A 25,485-nucleotide genomic window follows, 5' to 3' on the forward strand; every position below is an offset into this window, starting at 1 on the left:
AGAAATCCCCAGGCTGGCAGGACCCCACACTGCCTGCCAGTCACCCCCTGCACAGCCCAGCCCTGAAGGTCACCTTTCGTTTAGGCACGTTGTTAAATTCTAGTAAAGCTGCAGAGACTTACTGGTGTGCACCAGCAATTTGCTCAGGAGGCTGAGCTGAAAATTAAGCCCATGCCTGAGGCAAAGGGAAACTCCCAAATCAAAGCCTGGCAGCAGCCTGGATGGGCAAGGGGTGGCAGGGCAGGGTTCTGATCCCACTCAGACCCTCTCCCCAGCCCAGCCTGCACCCACCAGCCACCCCACAGGCCCCTTTGCCCCTGGGACAGGCTCTGGACCAGCTCTGCCTCCTCTATCCCACAGCACAGCAGCCCCTGCAAGGTCACCCAGCCACCTACCTCCCCACCCCAACTCACTGCTCGCTTGAGGACATGATTATTTCCCAAATCACTAAACATCAGGAGCAGCTTTGTAATTTGCTTGGTTCTTTATTACATTTATTGATTTTAAAATATTTTAACGGCTCATTTATTGCTGTGTTAAAGAGCTCAGAAAGGCAATAAAGTCACGCAGCATCCTTAGTGATAAAAGAAATAATCCTTTGAGCTGCAGAAATCGTGCCTTCTCCCTTCCCTTCTGAGATTCTTTCAAGCAAAACACCAAGAGCAACTGCACCCAAAACGCCAAGTGCCTGGGCAAAGTTCCACACACCCAAAGCAGGCAGGTAGAATAAGGTGTAATAAGCCCTAGCCAAAACTCTGGAGCACCAAAGTAACCTGCTACAGCTAAGAAAGAAACCTTCTTTGTCCCCTAGGTTAAGGTGCTTGACACACATGGTCATTTTTTATACTTTTGTTTATACAGCTGAGGTGACTGCCCATGGACCAACTCTGTCTGTCCAGCATCAGCAGTGATGCTAAAACAGTGATGCGCCTCCAGGTCCAGCACAAGGAGGTGGGGTGTAATGCACTAACTTGCTTATCTGCAAACATTTTCTAATGAGGCTCCCTTGAGACCCAGCGTACAGCAATCTGCTGGAACAGAGCTGAAGCGGCCAGGCTGCCGGCCTTCTGCACCTGGCGCACTGCTCCAGACACGTGGTGCTGCCCTGGTGCAGCATCTGCATCCCTTGAGTCTGGTGCTGGCACAGGGAAAAGCTGTGGGGTGCAGGAGAAAGAGACCCGCTCTCTGCTCCAGCCCCTGGCCCCGCTTCCAGCTGTGTGCATGTCACCCTGCGGGATAACAGCCTCACTGTTCAGCACCTGGGTGCAGCTGGAGGCTTCACCTGTGCTGTCAGCAACGCTGTAAACCCTCCTGTGAAGGGGGAGAAGTGGCAGAGGGACGGCCCCACAGGGACATGATGGCAGCTTTGGGCCTCTGCGATGGCAAACTTTGCTGTACAGCTGACAGGGTTTCTGCTGACTCCCAAATTGGTGTCTCTGGAGACTTTTCCCAGGAGAACAGACACACTGCTACGGCATGGCACAGCCCTGCGTCTTCGTTCAGCACTAACTCAGCAGATGCTGAGCAGAGGGGCTTGCTCTAGGAATGCTGAGATGGATAGCAATTACAGCATCTCATTCCACGGAAAGATGAAGGAAGATGAAGGATTAGTTTTTTGCATGACTTTCTGCTGCTAATTGCATGAGAAGTGCCTGACAAGGGTAAGGCATTGAAAGGCTGAATTAGAAACTCTCTGCTGAGTACACACCAGAACTGTTATTTGTGAAGCAACACACTGAAACATTAGCTTTTCTTGTAAGAACCGCAATAATACAGACAGAGAGTTTTCATGCAGCTGGTGTATTTTCCCCCACCGCAGATACTGCAACTGCCACCAGGCATAACCAGCCCTGTGTTCCTCTCGGGCCAGACAGGGCAGACCCAGGAGTGACCTTGCAGCAGACACAGCCTATTTCCCTCCCATGTCCAGAGCACAGGGCATGGCACAAAGCGTACTTCCATCTGACAAATAAAGGGAATCTATTTTAACAAATATAATATCATAGTACAATAATAAATTCAATTAATAGCTCAATGAGATTATAACAGAAGCAGCGATCTAAACATTTCCTATTTTGAGCATCTTTCTCAAATAACTTGGCTCAAATAACTTTCTGCAGTAGAGATAACTGGTTGTGGGCAGTAATTAAAGAAAAAATCTTCCAGGTGAGGGCTTTTGTCCTTGGATTATCTGCTGCTTTTACAGTCCTTTCCATCCCAGAGCTTCCCCAGGCACTTAACCAATTGAACACCTACAGCCCAGCAGCAGCAGGCAGCTCCCCACTGGGCAGCAGGAGACCTGGGCCAGCAAACCCCATTCCTGTGCGAGGTACCACTGGATTTTGTTAACTGGCCCCCATTCAGCACGCGGGTGGTGCAGATGCCTGTGCTCCGCTTCCCAGCCTGTCTGTACCTGCCTTACAGACACAAAGCCTGAGCTGCTGGGCTTGTTGCATGGATGCAATTAAAAGAGAAACAATGGCAAGCTGTTGTGGGCAGACGGGGGTATCAAACAGGGCTCTTCTCACTCCCCAGCAGCTGCCACAGTGTATGCCATGTCCTTGTGTGGGCCCTTTCCCCTTGGACCAGGGCAGGATCGCACCCTCTGCAGCTTCCCTCGCTCCTCCCTCAGGCTTGGAAAACTGCTCTGGCACTAGGATAGCAGATGTTTTTCCCACCCCAAAAAATACAACGCTCTTGAGAGCATGTTAGCACAGAAACCCTGGAGGAAGCAGTGCTGAAGATGCTAGAAAGAGTGGTGATAATGGTTGATGCATGTCACACCAGAGAAAGATGAAGGCCAAGAAACCCATTACTAGCCAAGGGTTCCGTCCCAAAAATCTGGTCTCTGAACATTAATGACAACAGCAGGGAGGAAACTACGCTTCCACCGCAGGTCCTCCCCAGCAGCCGCTGCACGGCCCTGTCACACGGAAAGCATCTCTTCCCCAGACTGAACGCTTGCTCGCACACCAGAAACAAGGGGAAGATGAGGTGCGATGGTGCCATCTCCTGACTCCTGTGAGAGGAGCACTGCATCTCACTAGCTGAGGCAGGCTCGGCTGCCACCCTCAAGCAAAACTCGTCAGAGAGAAAGCTGTTTTCTTTTAATTAATTGCATATAATAAAATTTTATATAAACGTCCAAGTCCAGTAGATTTGATTTTTCTCCATAGCTAAAAGAGCAGTAAAGATATATGTCTCTGTATAAGCTATGTTTGCATACCCCTTTTCCTTAATTTAATAAAAAAAATAAAATCTGTCACTATCCAAATTCCCTGTAATTATCTCCTTTTTCTCTTGGCAAGTCCTATTTTTAGTCAATACGCATGCATAGTCATACTATAGCATAACTATTTTTTAAAATACATCTGCCAGCATAGTTTATAGATTTTAATTAGCCGAGGAGTTGGATAGCCATCAGCAGTCAGGAGCTGTATGTTGTTTGCATACAAACTCAGTCAAGAAACTTCCCCACGCAACATCTGCTTGTACAACAGAGGAGGGGCAGACCCTCCCTGGCAGCCAAACCCTGGTACAGTTTAGAGCCTGTTGAACAGTAATTGTGATCCAAGGACTCAAATGCCACAGCTCTTCACTTGGAGGAGAGAAGGGGGGCCTGGGTAGAAGAAGGTATTCCAGTGATGAGTGTGGATTTAGGGACATAAATGCAGCGCTCCACTTCCCAAAAACCTGACAGATGAGCACATGGGACAGGCATCCCTCATCTGCCAGTACATCAAAATGCTATGTCCAACACTGGTTGCAAAGGCCAGTTCCTGCCCAGAGTACATTATGCATATCCCCAAGCTGGAGGCAATATAGAGACTCCTCTCCATAAACACATCAGAGGTCAGTGATGTCTGCAAGAGACGCAGGGAGCCCCAGCATGCTGCCGAGGGGTGTGATGTGCGTGAGTAGAGCTGGAGAGCAGGGCTGTCCTACTGCCGACGTGAAATGCAGCTGTGCAGCTGTGGTGCCTACGCACACGTTTGCCTTGCTAACAAAACTGACACCAGCTATATTTCTTGGCCATACATCATTTTTCTTTTAAAAAAACCCAACTAGCAGAGATCAGAAATATATCAAAGTTTCATCATTCAGTTAACTTCTGAGGATGATCTGTATCTGGATTTTATTTTACAGGGGAGTGGAGGAAGTACTTTAGTGTAGTTTAGCCCCAAAGCACCCCAAACTCATCTGAAATCCAGAATCCCAGGACAGGCTCTGTTGTCCTTCATCCACATGTAACTCAGCAGAGACTTGTTGGATCCTGTCACAGGCAAGCAATAAGTTGAACTAGCAAAGGAGGTTTAAACTTTGCAAGTGGCCTCTGCTGTATGCCAGAGATGGGACAAATTTTCTTTCCAGCTGTGGAATAGCTGCTAACAGAAAAAAGGAAAAAAAAAACCCAGATCCAAAACGTACTTCCCAGTCATTATCTGAGCTAGTTGATGAATTGCTCACATGCTAAACTTCAGAAATCATATTGTGGTTATAATAAAACTAATCTAATTTTAGTGGTGATATTTTTTAAATAAAAGGCTTTATTTTAGAGTTTTCCTTATATTTTTCCTCCTCTGCTCTTTCGACACTTTCATCGTTTTTGAGGCTGGCATGATGAGCATACCAAAAAGCCTTGCCTGTGTCTAACAGGCTGAATTATTTTATTATTGCCTAGCCTACAACCTCACATCTACAGAGACCTGGATTACAAAGGCTGGTGTCAGCCTGCGCATTGCTGTCGTCGTAATATTTAATACTGAGCACTTACATAAAGATTCAAAGCAGCGTGGCGATTAATTGCTGTCACTCCTGTGAGTCTCCCTAGCTCACATTTGACCGAGAGGGCCATGCTTCCCTTTTAAGAGACACCGGGGTTTGAACAATAACGCTCTATTTTTTGTCTTAATTGGCTTTTAGCAGTGAGTGTGGAAGGTGCTGCGCTGGGCAGGGCTGGCTGGGCAGTGTGCGGGCAGCTCACGCTGACCTGCGGCTGCTGCCTGGCACTGACGTCCCGGTGACATCTCGTAGGCACCACTCAAGGCATCTCCATCAATGGCCTTCTGGAGGAAAAGGTTAGAGGCATGCCAGGCAGGGATAGCTTCGGCGTTGATGTTGCAAGGAGGCAATGGACTGAACAAACTATGTTGCTTTCATACTGATTGTCTGTCTTTTAAGCTTTCTGCTACAACTGAGCTCACAATGAAGATGATCTCCCTGGCCTCGCCACCCATCCCTCTCTTCCCTTTAATGCTCATCTTGTCTCATTGCTTCCATTGTTCAATGCAGCACCCTGTCTGTTGCTGTGTGCCTGGCAGAGCCAGCTCTGGTGTCACCCCAGGGGGGACACTGTCAGTGTGCAAGGAGCAGCAGCATCCAACCATCCGTCACCAACACCCTCGTTCCAAACAAGACAGTCCTTCAGGTCATCATCCTGACTTCCACAGCTACCAGGCAGAAACACCAACAAGAGTGTTCACTTGTCTAAAACAGCCCAACCCCCCTCACTGGGACCAAGGGGCAGAGGGTCTCGGGGAGCAATGGGGTGAGGAATAAGCAGGTGACACAGGCCACCAGCCCCAGCTGCCCTGCCTGATCGTCTCTGAGTCTTGTAAGGTTGCTGAGAGATAGGCCAGGCAGTTTTAAGGCAGTTTTTGCCAAGAAATGAAGAACCTGTGTATAGAAGTCTCCATATTTTAAATCACCAGTAACTTTTAGCGTACATACTATATATTAAATATGAATTTGAATGTAAAATGTAATGGGGCAGCTTTTAATCATCTGAATGAACTATTCAGCCCCGATCGCAATGAAGGAGGGAAAAAAAAAAAAGGGATCAAATACACCTAACAAATCTACATCAGGAGGGAACCATAAAAAGATACAACCGAGATAAAACCTTATGTGAGGAAGTTAACTGAGAAGAGTAAATCCTCATAACTTTAGGAAGAAGTACCTGTACGCAGCAGTCCCTTCTGCCACATGATCTTTAAGAGAAGCTAATGATGTAAACGAGGTTGCACAAACTGCGTCGCAATGGGAAGCTGCCACCCATGCCTTGTACATTGGACCAAAAGAGCAACAGGCTCTCCTGCATCTAAGTTGGTTTGGAGGAACCTGCACAGCTGGGTGACGTGGGTGCATGGACAGCTGGGTAATAAATGAAGCAAGAACTATCACATTTCATCTGTTCATTTCAAGCAACCAAAGTGATTGTCACCTGGGCCTCCAAATCTTGTCACCCTGTCGTGGACACTGTCTATTTCACAGCCATTATAACCTAATCTCAGCTAATGTGATTTACACATAGTAATTAATGGAGCTTCAGCTGTAAGGAAATTGGTCATTCAATTTGAGTTTAATTTACAGCACACGCATACATTAGAAAGCACAAATTCCATAGCTGTGATCTGGGCATGGAGAAAGGATTGTGTACTGGGAAGGAAAAAATAAAACACCCAATAAACAATATGCTGCTGGCCTTCCACACCTCACACTCCTGAAGTTTCTCCTTGATAGGAGGATGGCACACAAATAAATCCAGGCATCTCAGTACAGATGCTTGGAGATAGGAAGGTAAAGTCCCCGCTGCCACTGCTATCCAATTTCCCAGCTGCAGGAAACACAAGCCTGGTGTGCTAGTGTGCATGGTCTCATTCTGATCCCTGCATATGTTTGGGGTGTGTATCCATCGGAGAGAGCAGGGTGGGTTCATGGGCTATGATGGTACAGGCTACACCAGCTACAAAAGATGCTGTGTCTGTGGCATACACGTGAACAACTCCAGCAATGGAAAACCATGCCTAAAAGCCAGGACAAGCTTTCACAGCAAGAACAGCATTTCATTTTCAGCCACCATAAGTTAAAGATGGCCTCATACAAGCCTAGACTTTGGAGAATCTAATAACCATGCCCAAGCAAAGCCAAAAGCAACGCCTGGGTGATCCTCACTGGCCCGTGTGGGACCAGGAATGCCCCAGTGGCGCTGGCACTCTCCCAGCTCGGGGACTAACCTGCAGGAGATACCCACAAGATGTTCAGCTTTTCTAGGGTTTCTCCCCAGAACGCCTCCAGCTTTGTGCCATGAAGCATCTAGCTATGTTGCTTGCATAAAAAGGAAAGCACTCACACCTTATTTTAAAATAGAGGTGGACTAATTAAAAACAATTGCTCAAGGTGGTCCATGCAGTCTTTTTTGTGCCATTAAATTCCACACCTGCAACATAACTGTAACATCTTTCCTGTTTAATTATTAGAGCATATACCTGTGGAAGGCTAACACACAGTGAAAGGTTGAAAGCGCTTTCTGGTTCAGCACACATTTGAAATTAAATTCTAGATAGAGTGTATGCAATTTGGTGTAAAAATATTATCATTAGCTTTACAATCTATTGTGCTAGATTTAATAATAGGTTTCATTGCTGATAACAGTTCTATTATTTAACTGAATGATAAATATAAGCAATTTTATCAGAAAATTATTTCTACCAGCTAAATAACGTCTGTGTGGCTCAAACTGCATCTTCAAACAAAACATTGACATGAAAGAAATAAAGTGCAGGCCATGAACATTACCCAGATGTACAGCATGTACAAATTTGCTATCCCATCTAGAGTTCAATACTGAACACAAGTCACCCAAAGTTCTCTCTTCTATCTGTTCCCCAACTTGCTAAGGGGCCAGCATATCACAGCCAACAAAGCACCTACTTACCTTACTGAATAGAAACGAGTTTAAGCACACACTTAACCTCTAATCCAGCACTTGGGTGCTCTGTCAAGTCTTCAACAAACCCTAAAAAAAAAAAAGAGACCATCATGGCCCTGCACTGATTTTAAAGACAGTACTTGCAGGGGCATTTTTAAATGTGTCTCTGCACAGAATGTAAAATTCGAGTGACCACGGCACACTGTAGATGCCCACAAGGCACCCCAGGCACCCCGTAAATCAGCTTTTCGAGGTATTGGTATCCTCACAGTAGAACCACCTAACATATCTCACTTAGCAGAGCTTAAAATACAGCTGAATTGGAGATACCTTCACGATGTCCACCTTACACAAATACTTTTCCAAAAACCGATGCATAGCAATATTTAAGGTTCAAAATGGACTCACAGACAACCCAATTCCTTCTACACAAAGAAGCTCTGCCTTTCTTTGTCAGTTTTTTTTTAAAATAGTTAAATAATAATTTAAATAATAAATAATCCCAATCTTAAAATAGGTTTCATTCAGCAGTTTTTAAATTAAGAGTCAGCAAGGAGTTTAGGGAAAAAAAAGAACAGATAAAGAGATATAAAGATAGGGGGAATACATATGTAACAGTAGAGCTTCTTCAAAAGAAAAAAAATAGACAAAAGAAACCCCCACCTACGCCTTTCCCCTCCAGAAAGGGGAAAAACAAAACCAAACCTACAGCTCAAACTACACTAGGTATCCCCGGGAAGAACCCCAGGATTTCCTGAAGAAATCCATGCCCCTGCCTCCCTCTGCTGGAGCTCGGCCTGGAACTACAGCTGCTCGTTTGAAAAAGCACCTTCTCTTCCTCTATAGCTTAAGGGTTTTCCCACTCACAAGACAAGACAGTTTAGAGAGGGTTTATCAGTTTTTTGCAAAAATGTAACTTCCAGGTCACCCAGCATCATACTAGAAAAGAAGTGACATTTCCTTTAATATTAATCAACCATTTTGGGGCAGGGGGGCAGAAGGTTAAATCATTTTATACAAACAAACAAACAAATCCTGTTTTTATAATTTCTTCCTTTCACCTACATATATCTACTTCAAATTCATCCCGTATTTCACCAAGCAGTGTTTATCCAGCCTAAATCTAATTCATGGTGCTTCCCTCTACTAATTGCGAGTTACAGCTCCCCGCATCCATACACAAGCTGGGCCAGTTGCGCTGCATCACCCTCCTGCCTATTCTAGCAAAGTCCAGTTTTTTCCCCTTGGAAGCAGCTTCTGCAAACCCTGAAGGTATTTGCAGCATCTCTGCTTAGATGGACAGCCCAGCTGTGTACATGCCTACTCTGATCTAGGACAAGAGGCTATGAAAAGGAGTGTGACAACAGAAGGGCAGAAATTAATCTATTCACACTGAAACACTACTAGGTGTTTCCAAATTATGCTTAGGCCACTATTGCGCAGGGGGTGCAGCAAAGCAGATTTTATTTCTAGAACTTCTTTACTCTTCAGTTCCTAGTCCAGAGTTTCAGAATAGTTCAGTGTAAAATTGGCTGAATTCATTCCTAAATCCTATCAAAAAGGCATATACAAGAGTGAGCACAAAATGCTGCTTCTTCCTGTAAAGTTTTATGAAAGACTTGCCAGGATGGATGAGACAATCCATCTTTAAATGACAATTCAAATTCTTATTAAAAAATGGTTATTAACGGACACACCACACAACAGACCAACCAACAATTTGATAATGTAGTAACACTCATGAGAGTTGTGTATCTGCAGTTGGTATTTTTAACTGTGTGAATCTCCTTGACCACATATTTGCATGTGTCTTGGAAGGTGTTGTAAAACGATGCACAACTATATAACTGATATTTTTTAGGAGAGAAAATATCAACATGCCTTCTCACATCATGAAGATTTCCAGTACCACTGCAGTTCTTTTTCTTACATCTTCTATAAAGTTACCTTGACTATAGAGGAGACCCACATTTGAAGAAGTATTAGATTTAGCCTCTGTGAGCTCAATAGAATTATCCTTGGTTTGCAGACTTTCAGCGTAATCCCAGCTGTCAGCTTCAATCTTTGAGGAAATACTTCAGGGCCATAATTCATTCTTTTTTTTTGAAATCACTTCAACACATTCACATCTTGCAAGTATATACCTTGACTTTTAGTAGTAAAATTCAGGAATCAGTAGTCAGAGTACTCCCCCCCCACCCCACACTCCTATTATTAATTATATCTCCTAACTATAATCACTTCCCAACTTTTAACACCACAGAAGTTCACTATGAATTGTTCTGGTAGAACCATGCAAGTTTAGCACTCATTTTGCCTACTTGATAATGAGAAGTCTCGTGACTCTTCTCAAGCATTTCTCTCATGAGTGCAGTATTTGGCTTGAAAGCCTATGGAATGCAACTAGTGCTTTGTTATTGTTATTTCTCTACTGTATCTTGCAAATAAAAACTGGAGTTAAAAGGCATTAAGTGTACAAGTTATTTAATTTAAACCTAGTCTTCATTCTCGAGTTTGAATACCTGACACTGCTTATGCTTTACAAGAGTTTTTCCTGCATGATATGCACTTCAGAAGTACTTTGAAAGATACCATAATCTCACTTAGAACATTTTCAAATTTTATTTGCAACTACTGCAATTACAAAGAATATAACAATGTAAATTTGCATTTAAAGTGACAACCCTTTCTAATAAACAAACACGGTCACAAATTAGTTTGCACCTATTCTGGCTTTGGGCAATTTTCATAGGATGGAAATTTTCCTGCATGACAGCTTGTCATGTCTTACCGCATTGCATTTTCATAGTTCAATATATAGGAACAGAAATACATCTGTTCCTACTTGCAGAACACTCATAGGTATTTCTGAAATACAGAAATACAACTTTTAATTAATGACTTCCATTTGTTCTGTTGAGAGGAAGAAAAAGAAGAATCTATCTGTGGCTTTTGTCAAGTCATACAACACACTAACAGCCCTGATTCTTTCCTCCCTGAATTTATTCTCTAATTATGACTTCTTTGGTTTTTTTAAAACAGGAGTTGGGATAGAATCACTGGCTTGTTTACAGCTCTGCAGGAGACTGAGGTAAAATAAAAAAATCAGACAAAGAGATACACACTATTACAAATGCAAACAGCCATCAAATTGTCCAGTTTATTGATGGGAATCCAAAATTGATACAAAACATGCCTTCTTTGCATGTTGTATTTTACCCTTAAAATGTTTCCAACAGTGTCAGGTAGGTTCAGAGTTAAGAATATGCTTCAGCTTTCAGCATGTACCTTTTATAAAGGTATTACACAAAAGCCACCAACTTCCGTAACACGTGGTCCCAAAATTGCTTTCAGACATTTTGTTTATCAAAAGACTCAGATCTTCTGCTGATCTGATGAAATTAAAGGCTTAAAAATGTTTTAAGCCATTAATAAGTATCCTATGGCAGGGTCAAGAAAGTTTATGATTTCCATTATAATCTTGGGCATAAAAAGGCAACAATCCTAGAAAAGCAGCCCTCCAGAATATATGGAATGTGGTAATGGGTATGATGCCAATTTATAATGATCAAGTTAAGTAAAACAGACTTTTAAAGCTATGAATGATGTGAGCAGTATCACAGCAAAATATTTAATGAGTACCACAGAACCAATCAAGTTTGAAATTTGAGCAGATGTTGTTTCAATCAACAGATTTGTAATGTCAAATATACCAAAATGTTTTCTAAAATAAATTCCTAATGCAGAAAAATTGATTTAAAGTTTGCTCCTAACTAATAGTACCTCTTATTTAAATTTGACCCTAAACTGATCAGACAATACATAGCCCACACTTTTGGACATTTATAATAAAAAAGCTTTTATTTTCAATTGAAACAAATGCACCATCCTGCACTTGAAGGCTATAATGAGCCATAAGCATATTCCAAGGTGTATCAATGGCAACAGATTTGTTTCACCTCCACTGAGAAGTTACATAATGCACTCTTAATTGGTAAAGAAAAATTAAACTCAGCCTTCTCAAAGCTTCTGTATTGTTTTTCTTGGTTATTGTACAGTTCCACAGTCAGACCAAGAGTTTGCAGTGTGTGCAGATATTGTAGTCAATCATAGTATTGTTTAATCATCATCTTCCTCTTCTTCTTCCTCCTCCTCAAAACTGTCTTCAAAGCCCTCGCTGTCTTCCTGGTCCTCATCACCTTCTATTGCTGTATCCCACTGTGGATGATTTTCTGGCACTGGTTTTGCTTCATGAACTTCCAGCTGTAATTTGATAAAGAAAGAAAAGACAAGGGAAAAAGGATTACAAGCAGTACACACTAATTGGTTTAACACCTCCCCCTCCACCACCACCCCCACACACCACACCCCACCCCACCCCCCCCAAAAAAAAAAAAAAAACCACACAAAACAAAACAAAACCAACAACTGCTTCCAGAAATAAGGCACATCAGATTTTTCTCATTAACTGGACTAAGGGTAGGGAAATGACATGGTGTAAAGTCAGAGACAACCATACTGCAGAAACCGAATAAATGTGAGAAAACGTGTATTAAAATATGCAGGCACTGGAAAGCATCACAAACTTTAGTCTCGTTTAATTCATCATAAAATTGCCACTACTGGCATCAGGCAGAAACCGCTTGTAAATCCCTCCTTGCCACTGTTTGAAAATTAGGACAGCTTGAATTATTAAAGATAACAGGACTCTGGGGTGTTTGATAGCCCTATGAAATAGCTTTCAATATAATACAAATATGTAAGAAAATTAATCATCACCTTCAATGGTTTAATCTGGTCCAATCCCATATATGAATCCGATCTTAAATAAACTGTGTACTGATAGTTTCCAGGCTTGCCTGGTGCTGGGAACTTCAGCTCTACCTACAAAACAGAATCCATGCCATAAGTTCTTAGTGCTTTCAAGTGGCACATTAGAACAAGTACCCGAGTACTCTAATAAGCAATAAATACTACTACAGAATAACATTTTTTCTTAAAAAGTTTGTTTCTTACAAGTGACACTTCTTTGAAAATCTCTACATAACAAAATACCCGCAGAAAAGAGACAGAATACCCAAGCACAATACCTTCTAAGAAAGCTGAATAATCGAGTCGCATTTTTTTTCTGAATTGGACCAAGTAATTCTACCTTAAGTACACAATTTCAGCGTTGTATGCTCCCTAAATCTCAAACCCCAAACAGGTTTAAATACTTAGTCTGCTGAAACTATTAGCTTCACGCTACAGCTATTTGAAATTGAACATAAAATCTAGTTTGAAAGAACAAAATACATCAAATCTCCATTTTTCAGAAAAGTAAAGAACACATCCAAAGGTTATAGTCTGAGAAAGGTTCATATGAACCGAGGCTAATTAATTTGTCATAGCCTCTGCTTTACAGGAAAAGAACACTTAGTACTTCTCACACATTTGAATAACTTGCTTTAAGAATGATCATTGTGTATGAATACTGGTTTTCATCAGCTTTTGATATCAGGAAAAAAAAAAAACATTCTGCAAAGAAACTTGAAAGTCTTCATAAATTATCTTTTCTTTCTCCATTATCCATTTTCACAGTTAAAAGGCTCTTCTCTACTTTTATCAGGAGAGTAAAATTTGTCTTCCATCTTAAGAGATAAGTATGAAAAAATTAAAATTAAATTTATTTGCATACCAGAAGACACTTCAGTACATTTTTGTAATATCCCAAAAGAAAATTCTTCAAATACTTTACCTCTTCTTTATCTTTTAGTGTACAAACGTGATATGGCATACATATTAGCATCTGCTCCTTCCGATCTGCAATATATAGCCACCACCATTCTTGTTTTTCCTTTCATAAAACAAACAACAAAAAAACCAACATCATCACCACAGGATTATCGAAGTCGTATAAAATGATGCCCCTACACTTTATAACAAGTAATTATGGTTTGCTGGTCCTTATAATACAGAAAGAAAGGAGGTGGTTTACGTTTGGTGGGGGTTTTTTGGGGTTTTTTTTAAACTCTTGGATGTGTATGAATAAAATATATAGTATATACTGCACACTGCAAGTAAACAGGTTCTCATAAGTAACTGCTGGTCTCCAAAGCCTTCATTCCATATATTCAGCCTAAGCTACCATGTGAGACATGGAATCATTCTGAAGAATTGTGTCCACTGATGATTAACAAGCAACTTCATGCAATATAGTACTACCTTAGGTCCTTCAACAGAAATCCAGCCTGGATAAAAAGGTCAGCATATAAAGCAAGGCATGCCAAAAGACTGATAAAGTACTTGCCCCAGTAAACAATCTTTTTTAAGAAAGTATCCTTTGCCCCACTACTTCTCTCCCACTCCAAAAAGTGGGAATGTGCTGAAAGTTGGAATTTGGACATACCAAGATTTCACTACAAGGAAGTATGAACTGCAGGCAATATTGATATTTGTAAAGGACACCCAACAACTGCTGCTACCACACACAGCTTTCAAAATAACTACAGGTCTCAAAGGTCTTGCCACTGCAGGCACTAAAGCAGAGCTCCCAAACTAAATGAAATTAAAGGAGTGCAGTGCTTCATAAAAGACAGCAACACTGCACAAAAAACACAGTTTAACCCTCAATTGGAGTCAGATTTTTAAGACTGTGGTGCATCTTATGACAGCTACAAGTCAAGCTCCAAACCAGGAGGCCAATTTTTATGTATTTCCACCAACAACCAGGTAGTTGCTTCAGTGCCATATGAAAGTGGTTCTTTTGTTTTGTTTCATTTTTTAACAGCATTAGGAGGACTGAATGAAAAGATACAGTGGACTTTAGCACCACCACAGAGCCCCTTCCAAATTCCACAGGTGGAAAGCAAATGCTGATAATATGTAGAATTTGAAGATTTTCTGTCTCTACTGAAAGAGTCAGAAGTTCAGGAGTTTTGGTGCGTGGTTTGTGTTTTTTTATTATTTTTAAAACATTTCAGAAGCAATGTTTGGCAATCTGAAATTTAAATAATGCAGGTTGAAAAATTACAGAAGCTAAATTAACCCCTTTTCTCTTTTGAAATGCCTAATTGTTATGCTAGTAATAATTATCACCATCTCACTAAAATATTCAACTAGCAAACTACAGATTTACAACAAGACACTCACACCAGCAACCAAACACCCTGATTAGCACTGTTGAGTCCCAGAGCAGAGGAATGTAAAATTAACTCAATATGCTAATGGCCATTTTACAGTGTATAAAAGTAAAAGCAACTGCATCACAGTAAAGCAACAGTATTCCTTCATGTATTTAGAACACCAGGCACTGAGAACACGACAAAAACCTATTCAATACACTATTTAAGACCAGACTTTGTAGAACTATAAGAAGTCCTTTCTAAAACTATTCCAAGTGACTTTCTTTATGAAAAACCATCCCATGTGATTACAAGGCATAAGTTATTTTATCTGCAAGTTTCAACAATAAATATATTGTCAATCTGCTTGACAGCTGTAGCAAAGAAGAATCTTATGTAGTCTAAGTGTTTATTTCCTAGCCAAGGAGCCTCTAGGAATAGAAGGATAAACAGTATAAATAGTACAGATGAACAAGAACTACAGAAGCTAGATTCTTTACAGAAATGGCTACTTGCCATTTTGGGCCTATAAGGACTCTGACCACAGAAAAAAGGGATCTGTGTTTGTATCAATATGTTATTTTTGATGTTAGCAAAATACTGTGCTGACTTACTCTACACTGTGTATGTTTCCATCACTCAATGGCAAGGAATTTTTTTTTTTTTTTAGACCAAAGATCAAAACTATCAAGTGGATTTTCACAAAAACTGGTAAAAATAACAGCCAAGCGGAGAAAGAAATACCAGAACAAATAACATTCATTGATCTAATGCTCAAAGGAATCTATAAAAGTAAACTCTTTGGAAGTAAAGCTCCTGACCCCGAAGTGCCACTGCTTTTTTTTTATAGAAAGGACAACTGTGCAGGAGTGTCATTTTCCCCTCTCTTATTGGGTGGAATTTAAAGTTTATGCCTGTGAGAATCTGGCAAGCTAACAGGCAAGCGGGCAAAATGCCCTTTAACAGATGGGTGCAAGCTTTGGCATGCCAGGGAACCAGTATGTTCATGAAATTGGAACACCAGGGCCAGTTTCTACCTAAAAATGTCAAAACTACAATCTGTGCAGTTTCTGGATCCATGGATGCAGGAGCAGAAGATAATTATTTAGGAACCTGCATAGATTAAAGATGCATCTCTGGCAGAGTAATCAACTGCCCAAAAACTTAGATGAGACAGTGTTAAGGCTACCTACTGAGAACAAGTATATTAGTCTCAGCTACACTCAAACATCCATAAATTCTGGAAATACAGAGATTAACACAACTACAGCATTTTATCCTTCACTCTGCATCTCTGCACTGGCCATGACCACAATACACCTAAATCACAGATGAAAACACCACCCAGAGAGTACGATGGATTTTGTTCTTCAGAAGTTGGAGCCTGTTCAGATAGAGTTGATTTACAACTGCAGCTACAGCACCAAGTACAGCTGCATTCAACTTTCAGGAAATCAGTGAAGAGAGGTTGGAAAATTTACAACTGCAGTACCATGACAGAATACATGTGTATCTTTTCAAGTTCAAGCATTCAGCTCAGCCCTAGATTATTTCTTTTTAGCACAGTACTGTATTTAGGTTTTATCATAAAAACCCATCAGCAGCTTAAGCAGCTCTGTACAGACTAAGTATAAGCAAAGTCTCTGAAGGAACCTTCAGCACAGTAAAAAAAGAACAAATAGTTAGCGCCCCTGTGGCACTGGGCATAGCACATACTCACTGTTTGAGCTTAGACTGATGACCAAAGCCAGCTGCCTTTGCAGCAAGACGGTATTAAGACTCTGCTGCATATTTGACATGATCTAAGGCAGCTGGAAGAGCAGAATGCCAGTACACCTTTTTCTATTACACTGGTGTACTGCTGGAAGCTGTAATGAGAGATGGGAGGGTACCTAACAGTGTCAGGAAAACACAACAAGATCAGCCATTGCAAAACTAGATGTCATGAGGCCACAAAATTCTCAGCTCAGGCCTTCAGGAAAACAATTTCTTTGGTTTACTTGTGTATCTTGTCTGGGTCCTTAGCAACAGGTCTTGCTTCCCACACTTTGCTTTCTAATGATGGCAGAATTAGGTAAAAACAGCAGGAACAGTATGATGACAAGCACGGGAACAACAGAGTATATTTTGCACACACTCTAAAGGCATAGACATAACAGGGCATAGACATAAAGAGCCTTGGGAACTGAAAAGAGATAGCAAATATACAGTGTCTTCCTTTTTTCTCATGTTTTCCTGTTGTTCCTTGTCTCAGTTGTCTCCTTTAAACCACAAGAGGAAGCATAAGCCTTGCATCCCACCTCCCTGTTATTGGAGATAGCACGACAAGAGAGAAGAGATCCTTGATTAGTTCCCTCATCAGACAGCAGGGAAGCAAAGGAAACCCTCTGAACCACTGGCCTGGGAAGAAAGTGTGGCCAAATATTCCTTCCTCCTGGTTCCAATGTGGTTGCCTCCCACAGACCCAACTTACTTGCTCAGAACACAACACACACACACACTTTGAGAAATCCCATCTTTTTCAAGGTTTCACTGCTGTAACAGGTTTTCAGACACCTGTTGAGTGGTTAGCTGTTTGTGTAACAACTGATATACTGGAACATACTTTCAACACCAAAGGCTGCTGTAGAGACACCTCAGCCTATCTACTATACCGAGCCACCATTCAAATACATCCCTTTCTCTGATACCCATCCACAGCTGATCTTCTATTTTTGAGCTCTATAGGAAAAACTGTTCCACAATTGGCTTCCGCCACTTCCAGACTACACTGTGGTAGAAAGACAACTTTGCCAACCCTCTCCATCTTCCACAGCTGCACACTGTGTTGCCACTACACTGTTGCATTGAGACTTGAAGTCAAGCAGCAAGCCAAAACAATCAGCTGATCCAAATGACCCCCAAACTCTCCTGTCATTACTGTTAACACAAGAGGGATCAGGACCTCCCCTGCTCACAGGCACTTGCAGTTAGATAAAAAGCAAGTAATATTCTACCCTTAAGTCTAATTTAGAGCCACTGATGTGCTTTCACATTCGGTAGCAAAAAAAAAAACCCAACAAGAAAAGGACTATAAATTAGATCCCTATATAGCTGAAAGGTTTCATTCGGAATCTATATGTAGCAGATCAGCAGAAAAAAACTTCAGCATTATTGCCATCAAAAAGGAACCTTAAATTCTATACAGTTTCCAAGTCAGAATAATACATTAAAAGTTTTTAGGAAAGTATCTGAAGGAGTTTAAGAGGATTTTATAAATTAAGACTTTTTTAAATGAACATTAACAATTTTTTAATGTATTAGACTTTTTTATAAACCCAGTAAAAATACAAATAAGCAATTAATTTGAATTATATTAATTCTCATGTTTCACAACTGTAATGTTTTCTATTACTGACCTCAGGAAAAAAAAGACTGTAAACAGGATGTGTTATCTTTGACTTCGTTTCAAGAAGGGCTCGTTCCTTTCTCTGTATACTTTGCTGTAATTCTTGCCACTCCTGCCAAAGAGAAGTTTAAAGAGGTAAAGAGTTACTGTACATTAGCCATCTTTTGCAATTAAAAAAAAGCGCTGTTTTAGCCCATGGAAATGATACATATGACAAGTTCTTGTGCTACACTACACATTATAGAAGGGAAAGGCAGTAGAGATTAAGTTATACAATATGATTAAAAGCAAAAAAAAAAAATCAAGCAACAGTAAAACTAAAGAGACCATTCATGTAAATATTAAAAAAAACACAAAAAACCCAACACAGATCTGTGGGGCTTGCACACATTCTTCAAAATTCCCTTCTACAGCACTGCCTATAAACACTCACTAACTGAGCTGTAAGAGTCCTGATTACAAGCTTGATGATTCATTTCCCATCAGAAGCTTATTCTCACCCTGTAAAGGACTTCCAGCTGACACTCTCAAGTCTTCCACTATAAGACCTGTGGTGCAGAAATCTACCACCACAAGGCCTCATTCTCAATTACAATTACAGTTTCAAGCAACTAACTTAATAATTAAGTTACTAGAGTTTAGTAAGCATGTGTACAAGTTCATTCAACTACTGCATGCTTATAGTATGCATTATGCAGTATGCAACAGCTGCTGCATGTAAAGAACAAAGTTCAAAGGAGAGACTTTGTCTCACAAAATCTGCAGCAGCTAGTAATCAAATTCAGCTGAAAGAAACATTACAATCTTTCCCTGAAGTTAAGCTGTTTTTCTCATGTCATTTTTGAGTTTTCTGTCTATGCTGCAAAGATCCTTCACTGCTCTCTCTGAAACAGACTTGCAGTGACAAAGATCTTATGCTGGAACTAGGACTGAAAACCCCTGGAGAACTGATATTACTCCTTCATCCTAGTGTTGCCTAGCCTGAGGGGATGCTAGAAGATTAAAATGCATTTTCTCTCAACCCCAGAGGCAACGTTACCCTTCAAGAAAGAGTAAGGCTTACAGCTTCATCATCTTTGTTTTGCTTCTCATCTTGTTCTCTGTCAGAGTCTCTGTCACTTCCATCATCTTTTTCACTCTGAGAGTCCCTGTTTGTTTCTTCTTCTTCAGATTCACTTCCTTTATCAGAGATGTCCTCCTCTTCTTCCTTCGCAACTACTTCCTAATGGGAAAGAAAAAAAAACACACCCAAAAACTTCTAACTTAGTTTGTCTGCATTATTCTAGTATGCAGCATCCACAGCACCTGCCTTAAGGTCATAGCCCTTATTTCCTATTTTGATCTACACTCTTCTTGTGTCACACAGTATACCTACAGTGAAGATGAATCCTTTTCACCTCATGTGCTAAGAGGAGCAAGGAAGCAATTTTCCTTCTCCGTATGACACCCATAACATCAATAGGAGAAAACAGTATTTGATTCTGGGGTCACATTTCAAAAAGTCATAAGAAAATTAGAGGAAATATAAAAAAGTACCTACAACATAGCCCATGAGGTGGAGAAAACACCATGCAGTGGGAGCATAAAGGTAGTAAAGCTACTTAATTTACCAGAAGAAAGACTCATTTCAGTTTTTTTTCCTTTAAAGGAAAAGTAGAAGGTACAGAACAATTCACCTCCCAGAAGGCAACATAACAAGAACTAATAAGAAGGGACTATGAAGCCAGACTTCTAAAGCAGTTTGGGCACAACTTTCAGCAGGCCACTGTGGAAACGTTACTATGGTGGTTCCCTGATTATTTTACCAGTAATTTTTAAATGTAAAGAAAAAACCCTGTTTCAGGAGATAGGTTTTACAAAAGCATAGAATGAATGCAACAGACAGATACAAAAACCCCATCAGATTAGGAGTGATAAGCTGAACAAAATACTAAAATATCAATGAATCTATGAGCTACCCCATTAGCTTGTTTTTGCTTCTGCTGTTTTGGTGGCTGCAATGAAGGTGGCACAGGTTTTTTTTTCAGTGGCTTCTTTTTCTTTGATTTTGAAGCTTTCTTGGTTCCTTTATTCTTTTGCTGCCATCCTTTGCTCTTAACTTTGTTGACATCTCCTTGCTGTAAGAAAGCAGTATTTAAAAATATTTATTCTGTTCATTAAATTTCAGGCATTCACTGTACATTAAGTGTTTTCAGCAGAGACCCAAAGTTAGAAAGCATAGCTCAAAAGACACTTCAGTAGGCATTTCTGAAAAAAAATGCTTGAGAAGCACACAATTAGCAACTCAAGATCTGAAAGAAAGTTCTCTTTAGCTAACAAGAGGAACAGTCATTCTTCACTTACCCCATCTTCTGTTGGTTGCTCTTCTGCTGCACATATAGACTGTTCCTTTTCAAACACTTCCTGGTTAGAGAAAGATATGAAAACTATTAACGCCTCTCTGTACCGAAAGAGCAAATCATTATTTTATATTTGAACTTAAACTAAATCACCTTAATCAGGTCTGAAGGTTTTACTCATTATGGCAAATTCTTTTATCAGTGACAAACATGACAGGGGATTAACAGATCAAAATTAAACACAATTTCAAACATTTGGTCTAGTATTTTTCCATCACTAGCATTATAAAGAAATTTAGTAACAACATGTCATCTTGTTCCAAAGAATCCACTTCTTTTATAAAGCATAGAAATCCTGTACCACAAAAGCAAGCAGTAGTAAAATACAAATTCTGCTCCAGTTGCCAGAGCATTAAAAACTTCAACAGCTGCACTGCTACTCAGGGACACAGGACAACAAATCAAACCAGAAATATGAAACGTTAAGACAAAACACAATGTTAGTATTATGTAGACTAGAACATCTCTATGCAGATGGGATTTTTTCATGCATTTCTTTCTTCAAAACATACTGTAAGCCATTTAAAAATCAGTCATAAGGAGCTGTCTTTATATAAAGATGGCAAATACGAGATACTGCCACAAAAAAGGCATCATATAAAAGGCCAGCTCTAGTTTTTAGGTCATGTATTTCAATGCCAGACTGCCTAGTGGAGTTCACACAGAAAACATCTTAAATGAATTTTCTATATGCTGTCAGATGTTTTAATTTCCAAGTACAGTTCAATATACTCACAATTTTCAGTTTGCTTCATTTTTAAGATCCAGCATAGTGATACAGTGCTTTTACTTTCTACCTACTACAGCCTCAGCTATTGAGATGATGCATTCTGAAATTCCATAGCATGAACACACAGTACTTATATATACAGACTGGTTTCTGCTGAACTGCTACATATACAGACTGCTTTCTGCTGAACTGGCCTCAATGGCTACTCTGATCCTCAGCTGTAGTACTCATGCTTGTATGCCTTGCCTTAGAGGCATAACTCAGACGTTCTGTTTACATAGACAATTACCTGAATAATACAGATGCAAAAGTTAACACCGTAGACTTTCTCAGGTTTAGTTTGTTTAGTTTCTGTACCTTAAGTTTTTTGTTCAAAGAAAGTCACTACTGGTTTTCAAGCTAAAAAACAAGCACAAGTCAGAAGTTTAACTACTAGGGTATAGTATTATTTTGGTTATGCCACATTGCTACCCATTCAGCAGTCCATTTTCTTCATGTGCCACTGGTCTACTTCCTTTATATTAAGTTATGTATATTCTGCATTCTGTTGGACTGAGTTTCTTTCATAAAAGCATCTAAAACACCCAAGAGATTTGTAACATTATGAGCCCACATAAAGTGAAATCAAACACTGTCCCAAGGACTTGAGTGAATACTTTATTCTAGTTCAAGAACTAAGTTTCTGAATGTGTCTTTTCCTGACGTACAAACCTCAGGGCAGTATCGCTTGCCATATTCTTTTACTGTTCCCTAGACAACTGTAATGGGTCAGACTGAACTTTGGTTTGATTCCAGGAAAACTTTCTCATTCAGAAACAAAAACATAAGGGAGGATTAAGAGCACAAGTTCTCAATTTCAAATCTTAATTTTACAGATATATTTACAATATACTATGTTAGCTTGCAAAGAAGAAATGCCTGTTTATTAGCACATACTTGCAGTTACCCTGAAAGAACAAGTATTCTTAATACTTACTGCCATGGTCTGTCTTGTTAGTGTAACCAGAACAGTGACAAGAGAACCTACTGTAATATTGTTGCTGTCTTCGTCATCCAAAACTAGTGTAAAAAGAAAAGCAACACATTTATTAAACTTCTTTAAAGCCTTTGTTTCCATTAAACATTGTTTCTCCTATGTCTAAATATAAGCATACAATTCCAGAATTTTTAACAAAAAATAATTTCAAAATTTTATTAAATAAGTCTCTTACAACCTCAAATATACTTTCACGATCAGGGCTGGTAATTCAGCAAACTATAAAACAGCAACATTGAGTTTGAAATTTTAATTGCATGAAAGTTAGAAAATTCAAAGTTATAACTGCTGTGGGAACCATAACTCTGTAATATTGTGCATTATATATTAAAGAATAAAACTTCAGAAACATGAAATACCACACATGACCAAAGGGACCCTGTTATATTTGTTCTGGGAATCATAACTTTGATTTTCCTGACTTTCATATGATTAACAACTGAATTTCAATGCCACATTAACAATCATGCATTTAATTCTTTTTTTTTAAGTAGAAGGCAAAGGAAAATAAAAGAACAGCAATGATTATTTTAACTAAAACATCAAACATAAAACCCATAGGAAAGCCACTGAGGAGTTTATATCTCCAATCTATGAACTGGCAAATGTCCCAGGTTGGGGAGGAATAGAGTTATCCCAGAGTAGAAAGTTTATGGTTTCTCCCACCACCCCCCAAAAAAACAGTTTTACTATTTTACTATTCACTAGTTTTACATATATATAATGGTAATACTGAGCTAAACAGAAAAGCATATGCATTGTTTAATCCTCCATACCACACCGGAGTACAGTTGTGTGACAAATGAAACTACAGGCAGAAAAAGGTTGCTTGCCAAAATACAGGAAGATACTCCAAGACTGAATCTTAAACAGATTAACAGGACTGTGTACAATCCTGTGCTACAAGTCTTTTGTTTGTTTCTTTTTAAAAAAATGCATAAACAACATTTAGAAATACCAAGATTAACAGACATTTGCTTCCTTAACAGGTACCATTAAATATTTGCTTCTCTCAGAGGACTATGCATAGCCAAATTACAAATTAGGCTACCCAAACAGAACACACCACATTCTGAATTTGATCACTGTAACCACAGTAACTAACAATATAAATTAGAAACAAGTATTAGAATAACCTTTCAAATATCTCACATTTACTAGCACAGATTTTTCTACAAAGGAAAGGAGACCACAGAACCAATTCACTTTCCACTGACAGGCTGCCTAACAGGAACTGCTTAACAATATACCTAATCTTCAGAGAGGAAGAGCATTATACATTCATTGAAACAGTACACACAAAAGGTAGCTAAGCATAGCATGGACAAATTCTGCCAGATATAAAAACTATACAAGGATTATCACAAAGGAACCCATGAATATTTAGTCATCAGGGTCTCCAATTCAAAATCTCACAAAGGACTCTCCATGCTGAAGTAAGTCAAACATAAATTCTGGAATAAGCACAACTTTTTAAGATAGCTAATAAAAGTGGTATTTCACCAGAATTCCACATTGCTCATGAAATATTAAATCAACAGATGAAATATCAGATAAATTCTTGTAGGAGAAACTACTGCTGGCTTGGGAATCTGTGAAATGTTTCAATGTACTTTATCTCCTCAGACTATAAATCTCACGTACAAGAGCCCGCCACTCAAAAAAGTATGTAATTTCCAGGCCACATAAATAACAGAGTCATTTTTCAGCGTCCTCCAAAATCTTACTGCCAACAGACTATCAAAATGTCAGAAGAGTGACATATACAGAACAAAAGGACCTCCCACTCACCCTGTGGTTTTATATCCATAGTGACATGCGGAAAGCTGCCAAGGACAGCCATAACTTCATCATATTTCTTATCTTCTAGGAAGTGCAGTAAATTGCGACGATCAGAACCTTTCAAACTCACCAAATCCTGAATACTTTTGATTTTATACTGAATTTAAAAAAAATTAAAAAATTAAGTCACATGGTAGCAGTCCACAAATTCTTGATAATAGAATAGATACACACCATTTGATTTGTTCTTTTTCAAAAAAAGCATACTTTAGGAAACTAGCAAGTATATGTTTTGAGAAACAATAAAACAAAGATGTTGCATTCAAACCTACTAAATAGTACTGCTTTGACCATTGGTGTGTTCCCTAGTATGTCACCACTGGATACATTTCTTATAAAACTATTATTTCATCCACCTTTTTCAGAAAGCTGAGCCAAGAAATCTTACTAATCGAGTTCTTTACTTAGATAAGAGTACTTCCGTGCTTTGACATTTATATTAGCAGGAACAATTAAGTACAAGTTACTTTTTTTTTTCCATACTGAACTGCAAACAAATCTAAAACCACTCCTTTTAAGATTTGCAGAGCAGAGCTAAAAGGATAAAACACACACACAGATTTGTCTGAATACCCGATTACCTCACTATTATAAATGTACATATTTTATTAAAACCAGTTTCATGTATCCAGGTAGAGCCATCATACCTCCAATCTAGGGGACTGTATTTTTCAAGTGCTCAATGCATAGGAATCCTGTACAAACAAGCCTGATAAACTGGTCTCTTCCCTCTTTCGGAAGAGGGACAGGCGGGACTATGACATAGCCAAATTCTTGATTTTTGTACTCAGTTACACTGCACATGTCAAAAAATACATCTAAAACTGTGTACTTTTTTGTAGCTCCCTGTAGTTTAGGCCTGGATTAAGAAAAGGAAGTGTTTGATGATACCTGTAAGAGAATGATTCTTTTACTTCATCCAAAGGAAAAGACTATTTGACTATTTGATAAACAAGCATCTTCAAAGGGGATTAAAAAAAATGCAGTACTTAAGAATTCTTTATCTTCAAACTAACACAGAAGCATTTAAACACCCCCTAAAGCTGTAGTTAAAGCTAAACAAAACTTCCACTAAATAAACAGGATATTTTTAAGATTGATCTAAATTAACCATTGTAATAAGACTATCAGAAAAGTCAACAGCTTCTACTGGAAGATAACTGCTTGTTTCTAACCAGGCATTCCCAGAAGATATACTACAGTCAAACAAGCAAGCAGGTTTGAATACAGAGACTACAGAGACAGCGAGTGAAACAGAGTGAAGAAACGTATGCAG

The 25,485-nt window shown here is 39.6% G+C and overlaps 1 protein-coding gene across 2 annotated transcripts in view; it reads right to left on the reverse strand.

Annotated features, from left to right (window-relative positions):
- Nucleotides 1-10,838: 10,838 nt before the first annotated feature.
- The window catches only part of SEC63 (SEC63 homolog, protein translocation regulator), a 65,098-nt gene continuing 50,451 nt past the window's right edge, over nucleotides 10,839-25,485 (reverse strand). Inside the window, exons 13-21 of one of the 2 annotated variants that reach the window (XM_074862230.1) lie at nucleotides 24,159-24,306; nucleotides 22,308-22,390; nucleotides 20,546-20,605; nucleotides 20,161-20,319; nucleotides 19,266-19,424; nucleotides 18,213-18,314; nucleotides 13,449-13,547; nucleotides 12,491-12,595; nucleotides 10,839-11,974 (exon numbers count right to left, since the gene is read on the reverse strand). In XM_074862230.1, the coding sequence (XP_074718331.1) occupies nucleotides 11,831-11,974; nucleotides 12,491-12,595; nucleotides 13,449-13,547; nucleotides 18,213-18,314; nucleotides 19,266-19,424; nucleotides 20,161-20,319; nucleotides 20,546-20,605; nucleotides 22,308-22,390; nucleotides 24,159-24,306 (1,059 nt within the window). In that variant the 3' untranslated portion in view covers nucleotides 10,839-11,830. Of the gene's footprint in view, nucleotides 11,975-12,490; nucleotides 12,596-13,157; nucleotides 13,342-13,448; nucleotides 13,548-18,212; nucleotides 18,315-19,265; nucleotides 19,425-20,160; nucleotides 20,320-20,545; nucleotides 20,606-22,307; nucleotides 22,391-24,158; nucleotides 24,307-25,485 lie in introns of those variants that run through there. The other variant, XR_012628104.1, reaches the window with a different exon arrangement.

The sequence above is a fragment of the Strix uralensis genome, chromosome 3 (assembly GCF_047716275.1).
Source record: "Strix uralensis isolate ZFMK-TIS-50842 chromosome 3, bStrUra1, whole genome shotgun sequence".
In the NCBI taxonomy this organism is placed as follows: Eukaryota; Metazoa; Chordata; class Aves; order Strigiformes; family Strigidae; genus Strix; species Strix uralensis.